Source organism: Pollicipes pollicipes, unplaced genomic scaffold, assembly GCF_011947565.3.
Source record: "Pollicipes pollicipes isolate AB1234 unplaced genomic scaffold, Ppol_2.1 Scaffold_7261;HRSCAF=8764_pilon_pilon_pilon, whole genome shotgun sequence".
Lineage (NCBI taxonomy): Eukaryota > Metazoa > Arthropoda > Thecostraca > Pollicipedomorpha > Pollicipedidae > Pollicipes > Pollicipes pollicipes.
The window spans coordinates 7,145,709-7,160,548 of record NW_023597054.1 but is presented as its reverse complement, the minus strand read 5'-3'; the positions used below and the strand labels follow the sequence as shown (position 1 = coordinate 7,160,548).

Genomic DNA, 14,840 nt, shown 5'->3' with positions numbered 1-14,840 from the left:
GCCGGAGCCGGAGCCGGAGCCGGGGTACGCTCCGTCTGCGCCGACCCGGCTGACTCCAGGTGAGTGTTGGACGGAGCCCATCGGAGCAATGTCTGGTGCTTCTCTCACCGACTATAGGCGTGTAAAAATAGTGTTATCGGCGTAGTCCGCACAGCTCCAATTTGGTCGTGTTTAACACTCCTGGGGAAAAACATCAGCTGTGTTGCATTGGCTTGCAAAATATACCAACCCATGGAAAGCGTTGTGTAGTGTAACTCTGGTGGGCACGCTTATGACGTCCGGCACCGTAGATTTTTCACACTCTTGTGCTGGTTTCAAGGTATCAAGGTGTTAGAATCGTGAATGCTAAAAAAGTGTACATAAGGACATAGCAGGCGAAACAAAAGGCCCTGGTTTGGGGATGATTTGACATGCTGGACAACATGTTTGATCACTATCCACAATGGGTTTCGCGACCACACGTGTAGTTAGCAGCGGATGGCGACTGACGGAGGACGCGGTGTTTCAGCGGAACGATCGGAGAGCGGCGGTTCTCATCCGAGGACCGGGGTTCGGGTGCAGGCGCCGCCCGGTGGCAAGTCGTCTGCCCTCTGGTGACCGGTGCGCGTGCCCAAACACCCCCGCTGGCGGGCCGAGCCGACAGCGCCGGCCGAAGGCGCCCATTCAGAGGTGTGGGTAGGTGTCGGGTGTCGCGTTAGGATATAACATCTGTACTACAGTCTTACTAACATTAGTATTTGGCGGATGGTTCGCATCATGCATTGTTGAACGCAATGAACTGTATTCGGGTGTATACACGCATTTGTTAACTGCTGCCACGCATATGCGTCTCTACATTCCACACTGCCAACGGCTTGCCAGCAATCGAGCTTTGGATTATGTTGTGAGCAAATCTGTTTTATAGTTACTAACACTTGAATAAGGGAACGGCCGAAGGTGGCGAATAACGCTCCAAAAGACGGGTGTTGTAGTTTTGGGAATGCCAGCTGCTTTCTCGTGTTTTGGGCATCAGTTTAAGCGTGCAAAAATCGAATATATCTTTTAACCCAATGGATGCCGTACTTTCTGTGCGCAGGGGTCTGGCGGAGGAGTCGCCCACATCGAACCCACACGATACATACCTGGGTTATGACTAGGTCCAGCAGAATGCAACTCCGGCGGCGGGACGTTCACAAACAGCCGCGGTAGTGTTACCGATCGTGATTGTCACACTGCCGCTGATGACCCGACACAAACGTATAAAAATAACAAAATTCGTCGATTGTTATCCGCATTTTCCGTTTGCCAATGATGAGGATGATGACGAAATCAGATCTTAATCCATCCTTTACCTGCGATTTTCCTGTAAATACGTGATGAGCAACAAACACCGTGGCGATGAGTACGGTGGAACGCTGTAATACCCTTGCCAGTGTGGTGTCCTGTCATCTGTATCACCTCTATCGCCATCATGCATGCCACCTTCTTCGTTCAGCATCTTCGTTGAGAGGAAAACATCACGTCAATCTGATCGGCAGACTGCATAAATACTTAACTGCCCGAGTGAGCGTGGCGCCGTAGGCGAGTACCGCTTGATTACTTATTTGTATTGCATGACATTACTTCGTGAATAGAGAAATACTGCAGTTCACTAAACCATTGTCGTCTCCAGTGATGGTGTATCAGTGCAGCATACGTTTACACGAATAGTAGATCCTCGGGCGAACACACAATTTTACAGTTCTCTGAAAGCAACGTGAATGCATTTCCCTGGCAGCCTTGACACCTACAGCTGTCTGACACTGGCCCAGCTGTAGTGCCGAGTGTTCAGTCGTGCGAGATGCTGCGCCAGGCCGGGACGTAGCAGAGCCAGTACACCATGCAGAAGATGATCCAGCAGAGCGCATACAGTTTGAAATAGACCCGCGCGCCGCACCGTTCGAACCCGCTCCCAGCGCTGGCCGCCCTGACCCGTCGCCCGCACCACCAACCTCATGTCCAGCACAGCCTCCAGCACGCTGACCAGCGAGAACACCAGGCAGCCGATCTCCCAGGCGTGTGCGGCGGAGCGCGGCGCCTCGCTGCTGGGGCCGCGCCGCTGCGCCGTACCGCACGTCAGCAGCAGCGTCAGCAGGGCAAGAATGGTGACCGGCAGCCGGCTGCGGATCAGCGAGACGGGTACCAGCGCCGCCAGCCAGCTGGCCGACACCAGCAGCGCGCTGGGAGCGTAAAGCCGCGCCAGGTGCGCGCCGATGCGTCGCCGCAACTGCAGCTCCACCGCCTGCTCGTGGGCGGCAGCTGGCTGTCGCTGCCGCACACGCACGGCGAACTTCTGCTGCAGCGCGTCAAAGTCCGGCTCCAGCCGCACGTCAGAGACGTTGAGCCGCGCGTTGGGCGACGTCGAACGCAGCCGGATCAGGCACGTCTGTGTGTCGAACGGGAAGTGGGCGTAGTCGAACTGGCAGTGCTGCGCCACCGTCGCCATGGTGACCTGGTGGAAGAGCCCGCCATTCGTTTCCACGGTGGTGGCCGGCGCCAGGAAGCCAGCGAGGTCGACACGCGTGGGGTCCGCCGGCAGCACTGCGCGGTGCAAACAGGTCCTCTTGGTCCGCGTCCCGGTCATCGGTCGCCCAACTCGCCTTTAGGAAGCAGGAGTAGACGATCTCCTTCCGGGCCTCGTGCACTTCGAGCAGGGAGATCAGGCCAAAGGATCCGTGGATGACGGGCGAAGGCGGCGGAGCTGAGCGATGAACTCTGTGTACGTCGTTGCTTTTCTGGCTGGTCTCCAGGTCAGCACTTGTGAGTGATGAGACATGTGAGAGGAGTGATGCAGCTAATAGTATTGAAGGAGGCATTCTGACTCAGCAACGCGAGAAGTTACGCTGTCTGCAATGCATATTTCCTTTGCCCGAAAAGGCTCGCTCAGTATGTTGGCTTGTACAATATTAATATTTTCAGCTTACCAGTCGTCTTTAAAAAAGTACCTCCAATCGCCGAGCATGCCGTAATTATATAGGCCTCACGTGTTTCGAAAATGGTAAAGTAGTGTTAACGGTTTCCCATTCATGTACGTGATATACGCACTTCAGATCGCGTGCCTTTGTGTTAGAGCATTCCATCGACAATAGAGGGCCGGATAATTCAAACTTCAGCATGCCCGTTGCAATTGTATATCCGGCTGTTTCCAACGGTATCTGGCTATGTTCGCAATAATAATGGGGCCTTCGGTACGGCTACCGAGACGGCTCTGTATTTGTCTTTGGATTGGTACTTACATTCGTACGTGGAACTTCTGTGATTTTGCTCAAGCTTTAAGTGCCGTTTGTTGCGCTGTGACGATGACAGCTTGGTAGCGGCAGTTGCTCTTGCGCTGGAGGCCTCGTTCGAGGTACAGATTCTTCCCGGTGTCAACATCTCTGACGGTGGTTTGACTCGAGAATAATGTATCTTTGTTAACCGTGCACGTGGCCTTCATGGCGCGCACATTACTTAAAATGTGATAAAACATGTCGATGTGGTGGTTAGCTGCCGGTGCTGGGAATGAACCTCATTTACATGACGGATTTTGTCGCATTTCTCCAGCGCTGTCTATCTACTCAGCAAAATTTCCACGTGCGTGACGTTAGTAGTAACTCGGTATAACATTCGGCAGAAATCGACGACCCCTTTGGATTTGTAAAAACCTGTGCCAAACTGGCGGTCCCCGTTTTGCGGTGGGAGCCCCGTTATGCGGTCATTGGTGGGTTTTGCGGTGGGTTCCCCCAGTTACCAAACTTCTACTTTGCGCACTGACTGGTGTCGGAAATCACTTCGTGGGGAATGAAGCAGTCTGAGAAGCTAGTGATGTATTTAGCTATTTATTTAGCCGCGAGTTCTGATTTCGCTGAAAACACGTCAAATGGCCACTTATGGTACGAGAGCACCGGACATTGACGTCTGGTTTACAATGCCATGTGCCGTTCAATACCCAATTCAAAGTCAAAAGACAGACAATTCCGCGTCGCTCAGAAGTTACAGGCTGATCTCGGTTTTTTAACCACAAAATATTCACCAGCGCATGAACATGGAGTGTCAAAAAATCCTGACCTTTTGAGGTTACTCTACAAGGCAAAAACCACACACCAAAGAAGGGAAATTCCTTATAGCCCCCCCCCCCCCAGATTGTATGAAATAATTTGATGGCGTAGTGTTGCCCGTCATTTGACCTTGGCGGGTGACCAGCACTTTCTGGCGCACGATAGTTTGTGCGCCGAAGAAAAGCCGGTGATTAAAAATCCTAAATCGCCGTTAGGTCTGGATTGATATGGAATTCCCCGTCCTTTAATCTCGCATTTGACCTTAAAGGAGGACGTTGAGGAGTCATAACTTTTTCACGGATCCTAGTTCAGGCGCTGGTGAATATCCTGCTGCTTAAAACTCGAAAATCGGCTGTAGCCTTTGAGTGCTTCAAGTTTAAGGATGGCATTGGGAAACCAGAACGGACGCAGCCCGCCTTGTTAGGCTTCCTGTCATTTGACTTCATCACTTCATCACTTCATGACTTCATTACAAGAACCCATGACCAATGCGGATGGTCTCGGAGCGATCAAGAGCGTCTCGGCCGATACGGATTTAGGTCGGGGATGGTGGTGTTAAAATCGTTCGGGCGCTCGACTCTGGACCCGTCAGTCTGAGGTTCGGACCCCGGCCACGCCACCACCGTATCCTACACGAAGACCCCGGCCCACCATCTTATGAAGGCATCCGCCTCGAAATCTCCCTATCAGTCAGCGAGACGTAAAGCCGCTATCCTTTCCACTAAGATTTAGGTCTCCGTCAGCGGCGATAGCAGCAGCGTCAACTTCTGTGATTTGGGAAACCCGAGACCAATAGGAACGGCATTTGAGCGATCGGGGGTGCCGCGGTAGGCCAACAAAGAGATTCCCGTCAACAGTGTAGGGTCTTCAGAGCAAGCGAGAAGAACGTAAGGCCAATACGATGTCTACTGAACGATTTGGAGCATCCCGGCAGGCAAACACATCGGGCCCGACCAGAGCACAGGACCCCCGGAGCAAAGAGGAATAACCCAAGACCAGTGTAAATGAACTAATGCGATCAAAAGTGTCCGGGTAGGTTAATAGAAAGAGCCTGGACAAGAGCGAAGGGTCCTCCACAAATGAGTTCAATGGGGAAGGGACCGAGATCAATGTAGAGGGCACTGATCGTCGAGCGCCTCGGTGCTTTACCTTATATGGGGTCCGGCAACAGCACTAGGCCCTCTGAGCAAGTGGGAAAAACATGATACCAGTGTAAATGGCCACTGAGCAACCGAGTATTTTCCGGGATATGGAACTCCGGCAATAGCGTAAAGAACCTTTCGGTCGAGTGTGAAAAATCTATTTGGGTTCTTTAATCGCTTAAGAGTGTCCAGAAATGTTAGTAATAGTAGTGGCCTCCTATAGTACGACCCTACATTAAAATAGGATGTACCCAAGGACCCAATGTGCAGGGCCCCCGAACAACTGGTGTGCCCGAGCAGCTTAACAGACAAGGCCCCCGACTAGGACGCAGGGGCTTCCAAAGAAATTGGAAGTACCCGAAACCCAATACGGAGGGACACAGAACGATCGAGTGTGCCTGAGGTGAGGTGTAACAGATGGGGATTCCGACAAGAGCGTAGAGCCCTCCGCGAATGACGGGGGATCGGAAGGGCCCTAGACCAATGTAGACGGCCTATGAGCATGTCGCGGGTACGGGCGGCCTATGACCACATCGCACTGGCAAAGCCTTGGCAAGGGGGTGTTGGACATAGTTGGCAAAGAACCTTCTGATTGTAAAAATTTGCCCTGAAAATTCACCTAATTTGGCACTCTTGTTAATGAGAATATGTTTTTCTTGTATTTTCCTTTCCTTTTTCTTCAATACACGCTCGGGTGGGGGTCAAATTGACCCCCCCAAAGTTTTTTCCATAATAGTTTCCGAACGGTGCGGCGCAGCCCCGCGAAATTTTGCATAACTGTAGACAGTTGAATAGCGGATCGTTGATGAAAAAATTGGTTACACCTCGTATGGTCGCTGACCTGTGGCAGGTCCAAGTCAGGCCATGGTTTCAGCGAAGCCGATTTCTAGGGAATCGTTCTATCCAATGCAGCAACGGAGTGCTAGACAAAGCCATATATTTCTGAAATGCTTTCTTAAACAACAAAACAACTGAATGAGCAAATTGCATCCACCTAAGGCCAGGTATGAAGGTCAGACCAAGGTCAAAACCAACCTGTTTTATTGCTCTAGGTTTGCTGTATGGGATAGTTTCTGGTGCTCATTTCGAATTTATTAATAGCAGGAACCGCATTCTACATCTTCCATGAACTTTTTAGAGGTCAGAATAAATCATTGACCTAAAATGACCCGGGTCGACACTTAGCTTTTAGGAGCAGCACTGCCTAGCGTAATCTTTTTCGCTTATTCAGATACACAACTCATAGTAGTCTTGTATCATTTCGGTCACCATGACTTTGAAGAGGTCAAACAAAGTCACTTATCTTAAACGAGCATGTGACGTTTTGCCTAGAAACAGTTCTGTATTTTCTAGGGGCACTTTGGAGACCAACCTGGAATTTGACATTGTTTGATTTTATTTGACCCAAAGGTCATAACCTATAAATCTCAAACCTTGACCTAAGTGAATTTACGTACAGGTTAACATGCCCTGTGAATTTGGTGTTTTTAGCTCTCATAGTTCATTGAGATCTCAGGGGGTCAAACTGACCCCGGCCCGAGCGAGAAGTATCCAGCCGGCCACCCGAGGCGCGTGTTAAGTGAAATAGAAGCCAGAAGCTACCGTGAGACAAATTCTGTCCGAATTTTATAATCAATAAACTGGATTAATCATGCGTTTAACGACTGCATGAAATTCATAGACATTGCTCTCCATTCTACAATGTTCCAATGAAAACTTTCTAAACCGATAAAACTCAGAAGCTTCGTCAAAATTTGTATCTGGGTTCTACAGATATATAAGGGGCGCTGTGAATGTAGTCTTTGGATCGAGATCGGCCAATAATTTGTGTTATCATGGCCATGCCATGTTTGGCTGGAAACGTTCAACATTCAGTCGGAACAGACAAGTCATACAAAGGATGTAACGTAGTTCTGAATACGCAAACTCGCAAATCTTACCACTACAAACCTCGACGCCCGACGTCGCAGTCTCCCCATGCCACGCAGCGTCGGCGTCGCGACTAACACTAAATTGTGCCCAACGGGTGGACGAAAACACAGCCTGGTGTTGCTTGCAGTGGCCGACGCAGATCGGTTTTACGGAAACTGCAATCCCCCATCGCTGTCCTTGCTCCCGAGACTTCGGACACGCCGGCTCAAACCTTGTGAAGTAGCTTGTTTCACGAATCGATTGTACAAAAGAATAAACGTTCTCAGTCAGGACACGGGATGCTCTTGTTTGTTTTTAGTTCATTTCCACCCATTCTATTCAACACTAATGAGACTCCTGAGTTCTTTCCGGACAAAGGCCCTCCTTGAGAAGAACACTAGAGGGCACATGTTTCCGGTCAATGACTGAAGGGCCATTCCGTCCCACCGCGGGGTGTCTTCCGGCTGTCATTATGGCGACACGGGGCGGAATCCCCTGGCCGACACGAAGGCCTTTGGACGGATATATCATATCACGATGGTCCCCTCCATGATGTGGGAGGACCTTTTCACTCGCGCAGTCGGCCGAGGATCGATGCAGGAACCCCCATTGACGCAACAACATCCCTGATCGCCGCAAATGGCTCCGCAGTTGGCACATAGGTTCCAGTTTGGCTTAACGGCCCCGTGCTGGGATTGGGTTGAAGAGCCCACCGCTCGGTACTGGGGGCCCTGACTGGTACAAGACCTTCCATTGTCTCAGTGTGAACACTCATTATAATGTCACATGTTCTCTTTTATGACCAGAGGGCCCCGACCAGCCCAAGAGGCCCATTGTCATTCGGGGTCCCGTCCCCGTCCCTGTTGAGCAAATGTCCGACTCGAGGCCCGTTGTTGACACAGAACACCCTGACAGGCACTGTGGGCCTTTGACCAATACGGGAGACCCACATTGTTTCAGGGCCCCAACCAATGTATATTGCGGGCCTGGCCTTGGCCTGGCTTGTCTTTGGCCGACTGAACACCTGTATTGTCTCAGCGGCCATCAAGCGGCGTAAGGGGACCTCTGACTAACATTTCAGGTCACGACCCAGTGAGGCGCGATTTTTTATGTGACCTACAGCCAGCCTTTCGGGCCCTTATGTCCTTCAACCGAGCCCTTCATCGTCGGTTCCGGAGGGACACCGGAGCCCCTTTTTGGCCTCTTCGAACACTGCCCTTGGCCGGCTCGGGATCCCATACAAGCACAGGGCAGTCTGTTTATGCCTGAGACATAAAGGTCCATATCGACTCAAGGGGTCCCGGAATTAAAATCGGTGGCGCAAAACGCGCTCTCACTGTCATTTGAGGGCCCCTCCCCGCAGCCCGGGGCCCATGAATCCGACCGTCTGACCAGCCCCTCGTCCCCTGAAGCCCTCCAATCGGGCCCTTGATCGTCGGTCCCGGTGGACCCTCTGGGCTGTTTGGGCCTCCTCAAACACTGCTTTCGGCTGACTCGGGGTTCATTGCCAGCACAAGGCCCCCTGTTAGGCGCTGTGGGCCCCCGGTAACCAGCGTGCTTCGTTCCGCAGATGTCAGTAGGCCGACCTGCCTGTACCCTTTCTCGCCCAGCACCTTCTCTTATTTTGTTTGCGACCGTGTTGAATGCCGTTTCATCCATGTTGTAGATGGGTGTGGGACCGAACTGGGCAGAATTCCATTTGCGACTCAAGGTTGTCGACGAACGCGTTGACATTGACTGAGTTTGAACGCCGCGGCGCGAGCAACGCTTGTGGCCTCTGGTGTCCTTAATGAGACCGTGGGGTTCCTCTTGCGGAAGCACCGTATCCACGCCTCCCCTGCCATCTCGTCACCGTGTTGGATGGGTGAATGATTTTAATTCTGCCTGCGAACTCATATGCAAGCTTCTTGAGGTTAGTCAGCTTTATTCGGAACATCCGGTTTTGGAGCTCCGTTACGTGCTGTACTAAATCTCGCTCCTAAGCTTCCGTGAAAACAGGTTTGTGTCGACCCAGGACCTTCTCTGTGACTTCAGTTATTGGCATTGCCCGTGCCTTTTTCAGCCGTCGGTCGATAGTCGAGTTCGGGACCAGAAAGCGACGTGCCGCTTCTTTGATGGACATTTTTCCTACCTTGACTGCTTTGATGGCCTTTGCCATCGTATTCTGCTTCCAGGATTGCCGATCGGTTTTTCTCTGGTAATTTGGAACCATTCTCCGTCTGGCGAAGTAGTTTCTCTGTAAAAAAGAACGTCAGCGTGAACGTTGAACGGATTGGAGGGTGATTTGCCCTTTCACCCCTCCCCCCCCCCTTCCACCCTTCCCTGGACCCGTCAGTGTGCCTACATTCCTTTTATAAACTAGGAAAAATTTTTACCTGCTATTGAAAAGAACGTCAATAACGTACGATTATCAAAGCGAAATACCTAACTGCATGCCCATAACTAGTTGGTAATAGGGCATTTCATTTCCTGTGTTTAATGAGTTAAGTTTAATATTAGGGGCGAAATGATAAACACCTTCTATGCAATACTATGCAATAGTTAGTCCTAATGTTTAAGGAACAAGAAACGTTGAACTATTTAACAATTCAAAAGAAAACATTGAACCGCATATGTTTAAAGGGAATGTAAGGCTTTTTCCCACTTGAGTGGAGTTAGCAGCGTTTTCTGCGCACAACATGACAAATAAACATAAAACTTATTACGATTTGCTGGGTCTTGCCCATCAGCAGAGCAAAGAAAACTTTATTTGTTTTCGCCAGTTCTGTCAGACAGAATACCTATGCGTTAGTACGCACGCCAGTGCCTGTGCATGCAGAGAAATACACCCTATAAATATACGGAAAAGTACGAAATGTACCGTGAGTTTTATGCGATAATGACCAAAAATGTATTAGCTTTTCACCTTTCTCACAGCCTAAGTTACTTTTTAAGATACTTTGTCATAACGGGCCGGTCGGAAGCCGTTGCTTGTTTGCTGACTAACAAGTAGGTTATAGAGGCTATCAAAAAGATGGGAAAATGCGTGATACTGAATTATGTCATCACAGGTAGGTACTTACAATTCTTATGTTCACAAATAAGCTTTGTTAAACAACACAGTACAATAAATTAGGCCCTAAAGCCTACAAGGTCTAAATTAGGCCTAGAATCCACCTTTTTTCCTTCAGTCTGTGGACATGTTTCAATGCTGAGCGTGGTGAGTATGCTATAAAGTATGAGTATTACTATCAGAGTACGAGTATCACGGTCGGAACTATGAGTGTCACTGTCAGGATATGAGTAACACTATCAGAGTATAAGTATTACTATCAGGCATGGTGAAACACCATTATGGTGTAATATATCGGACACGATCTGCACCTATGCTCCCTGTACAGTCATGATGCAAGCGAAGGAATGAGCTGCAAGCGCCAGATGAAGAATGTATTTTACGATGGCAACGCCTTATGTTCTTGAGCTCGTATCCACCGTTGTGATCATTTCGTTCCCATACCCTGTCATGTTTCCTTCGTCCATTGCGAAATTGGTTTACAGTTGTGCGCTCGGTGGTGCTTGTATTCAAGCTGTCTACGGCTCGGCTATGGCTGCGACTCTACGGCGCACTCAGGTGTCGAGGGCATGTGGCGTCGCGTGCTTTTTACCCGGGAGGAAGGGCGGACACTGCGAGTTATCAAGTCGAGTACCGTATCCCTGAATTTTTTAGACGTGTTCGGCTTATCCACTCCACTGTCGGCATTCCTATGTATTCGGTTGTTATGAAGTCAACATACGTTTTGTTTTCACAAGTGCTCGACGTGAATACTGAGCAACACAGACGCTAGATGGATTTGGCGGTCCTCACTGTTCGAGCTGCAAGAAGCAGAGTTTCCGGGAAAGAAGACCAGCCCACAGAGAGATTTCTTTCACCAGCCCGGCCAGCAATTCACTGTTATCCATGTAATACGTTCCTCGCCAGCCCAGCTCCCTCCAGAGACGTCCATCCGTTCCCAGCCAGCCCAACTCCGTCATAACGCCCATTGGCTTCCCCGTCAGCCGAGCTCCCTGCAGGACCACCCATCTGCTTCCTGCGAACCCAGCTTCCGCCACAGACACTCACCTGGCCGTCGGCAACCCAGCTTCCCCACACGAAACCCACCCGCTCCCTGTCAGCAGGGCTCCCCCATAAAACACCCTAGGTCGGTATTCAGCCCACCTCCATCGTACCGCACCCGCCGGATCCTCGCCAGCCCGGCTCCCTTGTTCCGAAACCACCTGTTCCCGTGAAGCCGAGGTCTCTCGACCGCACCCACCGCCGCAATGGGGACTTGTGCCGGTTGACCTGTGTGATTCCCCACGCTGCATCAAGCTTGCGTTTTCTCGGCCAATTTCGTGTATCATACATTTGCAGCTGATTCGGGTTATACCCAGAGGCGGAGACAAGTACTACAACGTGGGGCTGAGTGGGAAAGCTGCAATTTACATCGCAGCTCTCCTTGGTGTGAAAAATGAGTGCATCGTGTATCCTCAAGATCCTGCTTTCGCCACGAATTTGAGGCGCCTTGCAGCGATGCTCATCTGGTCGTCAGATGTGTAATATGGAAATGCCAAAAGTGACGTCGGCTTAAATGGTCTATGAAGTTAAAGGAAAAGGGGAAGTTTGTCCCGCTCTTGGGCCTTCGCAAGGCCGCCACCGAAGTTGTCTGGCCACTTGTAGAGGCAGTTCGGACCCTCAGCTTTAGAGGGAGACCTGACCCGTCAAAATCGTTACCCCATATGGCCCGATTTGTCTGGAAAATAGTTAAAACTGAACGTGTAGATATGAGTTTTGCTACAGTGATCATCGCTGCAGTTTTTCTTTTTACGTTCCGTCACTCAAGTCACCGTACAATGAGGCACTTTCCACAAATCCCAGTTTGCTCAAAAGTACATGAGGGGTACTTTTGGGTTTGGGTGAACGTCGACACTGATATACAGTGACCGACGTGATTTGGCGACCGACATCCTCAGTGCGATATCATGGATGACCACGAAACGCGCTCATATTTACTCTCTGAAGCATGTGTTAGAGAGTGCTCCATATTTCTTTGGGGTTTTGAACTGAAATAGCCGTCTTGAAGATCAGTCTATGAAGTTAACATCCCGCCCATATTAAGACCGAAATCCCTCTAGTTTCTGAACTGCATGCCCGCAAGTATAAGGAGCCTTTTTCGCGGATAGTATTTCAAGATCACCTTGGCATTCGTGACGTCATAATAAAGTTCTTCGAATCGTGTCACTCCATAAGCCGTGCGATAATTCAGGTCAATACAGATGTAATGGTAGAGTCGTTCATATCAGGCGTTCGTGAGCACGATTTTCCGATATAACTGCCGTCGATTGGCTCTCGGTGTTGTGCAAGGTGCGATGACGTATCATGATGTACCAGCAATGATGTATTGAAGAGGATGTTTAAGTCGTTAAGTGCATTTGTGAGGAATATTGTTCACATAGATAAAACAGTCGTAATAGGCTTATTCCTCGGAGAAAAACGAGGAGAATGGAGCTCTAGAAGCATGGATATTTTCTGCAACGTGCCTGTATCGAAACGAACAGCGAAGTGAAGTCACTTCGACTATCTGTCTGTCACGTACTGCACGACGCTTGAAATCCGCGTTTGCTGGCAGTCGCCCCTCGGCCCGCACTTAGTCACCCAGCCAGTCGCATGTTTCGTACCCGGCCCGTGCATCGTGCCCCGCGAGACGGGCACTTGCCGCTGAGTGCTACGGTGGGGAGATCATGCGAGCCTTCCTTCTCTGTCAGATGATGATTTGAAATGCACCATCACCCGACCGATGTGTTTGTTGTGAGTGGATGTGAAGGGAACTGAAATGAAGGAGAACGTGCGTTGAAAAGACCAAAATAGCCCTCGTCGCCCGGTACACGAATGTTTAGTGTTAAACGGTGGGTCTGTTTTGCGGATCAGGTAGAACTGTGATGACGACGCGCTGCATAACATCCAGACTGAGAGCTGTGTACACCAGAAGTGAGACTTCTATCGCAGAGCAACGACAAACGAAACAGAGAAACGCGACAGGAATACAGGCACTGTTTGCGCTGAAATGACGGACTGTCTGCGATACGTTTCTGGCGCCTTCAAACGTGTATAAGGTACCTGTCTTGTTCAGGCCTCCAAAAACGCAGGACATCAGTCTTGGCCGCATATCTATGAATTCTACTCCATGGGTGGCAAACAGCTGGCTGAGTTCACTGTTGACGGTTTTTTTGCTGCTTTATAAACCATATGCCAGCGTCCCGTCAGATGAGTTCACTGTTGACGGTTTTTGCTGTTTCATAAACCATAAACTTGACCGAGCATAGATGAGCGCCAATATGGAAATATGACAGTGCCTCAACGTCACACTATCTTATTAGGTTGTTGCATGATTTGCTGACGGAGTTAGACGCTGCAGACAAATTATTTTCTATGGTTATGTGCGATTTTAAGAAGGGATTTGACCTTATTGATCACACAACAGTTATCCAGAACATGCTTGCAATGGGACCGCTCCGGGTGTGCAAAGTGGCTTTGCTCATTCTTGCAGGACCGACAGCAGCGGGTCAGGATGCCAGATGGAACCATGAGTTGTTGGAGAACCATAACATGCGGCACTTCGCAAGGCACCTTAGTTGGCCCGGTTGCTTTCCTGGCTATGGTTAACGGTGCCGCTGCTGATATTGACAACCGACTTGAATATGTAGACGACCTTACCATATACCAGGCGTGTCAAATTGACCAAGTAGATCGGCACTGCCAGTTGCAAGGGCACACTGACAAGATAAGTGATTGGGTAACGGCAAACAGATGATATTGAACACTGACAAACGTCAAGTCATGCATTTTTTCACGGCCAAAAAACTGTTAGCACTACCGGACATCATGATTCAAGGAAAAAGCCTGCCAACTGCCATCAAAACTAAGCTTTTAGGTGTGACAATATCAAATGGCATATCATGGCAAGCACATGTGGATGATATTGTAACCAAAGCATCGAAAGCTTTTTATATGCTCTACGTAATGAAGAAGTACCATCCACCACAAGAACATCTTGCTCGCGTGTATGTTACTTATATCCGCCGCCGCTGCTAGAATATTGTGCACCGGTTTTTCACGCGGGACTCACTGCCAAGCAGGCGCAACATCTTGAGAAAGTGCAGAAGAGAGCCTTGTAAATCATCTTCGGCCATTCGGAAAAGTATTCGCACATCTTGCAACATTGGGCACGGAAACCCTCGCTGACAGAAGGGAAAAGCTATGCCTCAGGCTAGGAAAACAAATGCAAGCGTCTACCATGCATGGAGATCTGATTCCAAAACAGCGAGTGGCGATCTCCGCCAGAAATACCAGGAGCGCAAGCACACTCCAAACGTCTTGCTGTGGTACGCGACTACGCAAATCAAGTATTCCCCATATAACCACTCTTATAAACACAGATATATTATCAACTAAGTAGTGCCCTACTTCATATGTATATTGTGCACGTGTGCTACATGAGTTGACACTCGAAGCAATGCTTTTTTAATAAACCGTCTTTCTCTCTCTCTCTCTCCTCTCTCTCCTCTCTCTCTCTCTCTCCTCTCTCTCCCTCCTCTCTCTCTCTCTCTCTCTCTCCTCTCTCTCTCTCTCCGCTCTCTCTCTCTCTCTCTCTCTCTCTCTCTCTCCTCTCTCTCTCTCTCTCTCTCTCTCCTCTCTCTCTCTCTCTCTGGGTCCGAG

General features: G+C 49.9%; 1 protein-coding gene and 1 long non-coding RNA gene across 2 annotated transcripts; one reads left to right on the top strand and one right to left on the bottom strand.

Moving 5' to 3' along the window:
- Position 1: 1 nt before the first annotated feature.
- On the top strand, positions 2 to 1,054 carry LOC119112723 (uncharacterized). Its single transcript, XR_005095767.1, has 2 exons — positions 2 to 59; positions 509 to 1,054. It is a non-coding gene; the product is annotated as an uncharacterized LOC119112723 (long non-coding RNA).
- Positions 1,055 to 1,806: 752 nt separating this feature from the next.
- On the bottom strand, positions 1,807 to 2,602 carry LOC119112786 (glycine receptor subunit beta-like). The gene is made up of 3 exons (XM_037237066.1): positions 2,094 to 2,602; positions 1,971 to 2,060; positions 1,807 to 1,822 (listed from the first exon to the last, which is right to left on the bottom strand). Exons 1-3 carry the CDS (start codon positions 2,600 to 2,602, stop codon positions 1,807 to 1,809), a joined length of 615 nt encoding a protein of 204 aa, XP_037092961.1.
- Positions 2,603 to 14,840: the final 12,238 nt, after the last annotated feature.

Coding starts and splice junctions, on each gene's coding strand:
- LOC119112786 (XM_037237066.1), bottom strand. CDS start 2,602: ATGACCGGGACGCGGACCAAGAGGACCTGTTTGCACCGCGCAGTGCTG. Junction 2,061..2,093: donor CTGCTGACGCTGCTGCTGAC/GTGCGGTACGGC, acceptor CGGCCCCAGCAG/CGAGGCGCCGCGCTCCGCCG.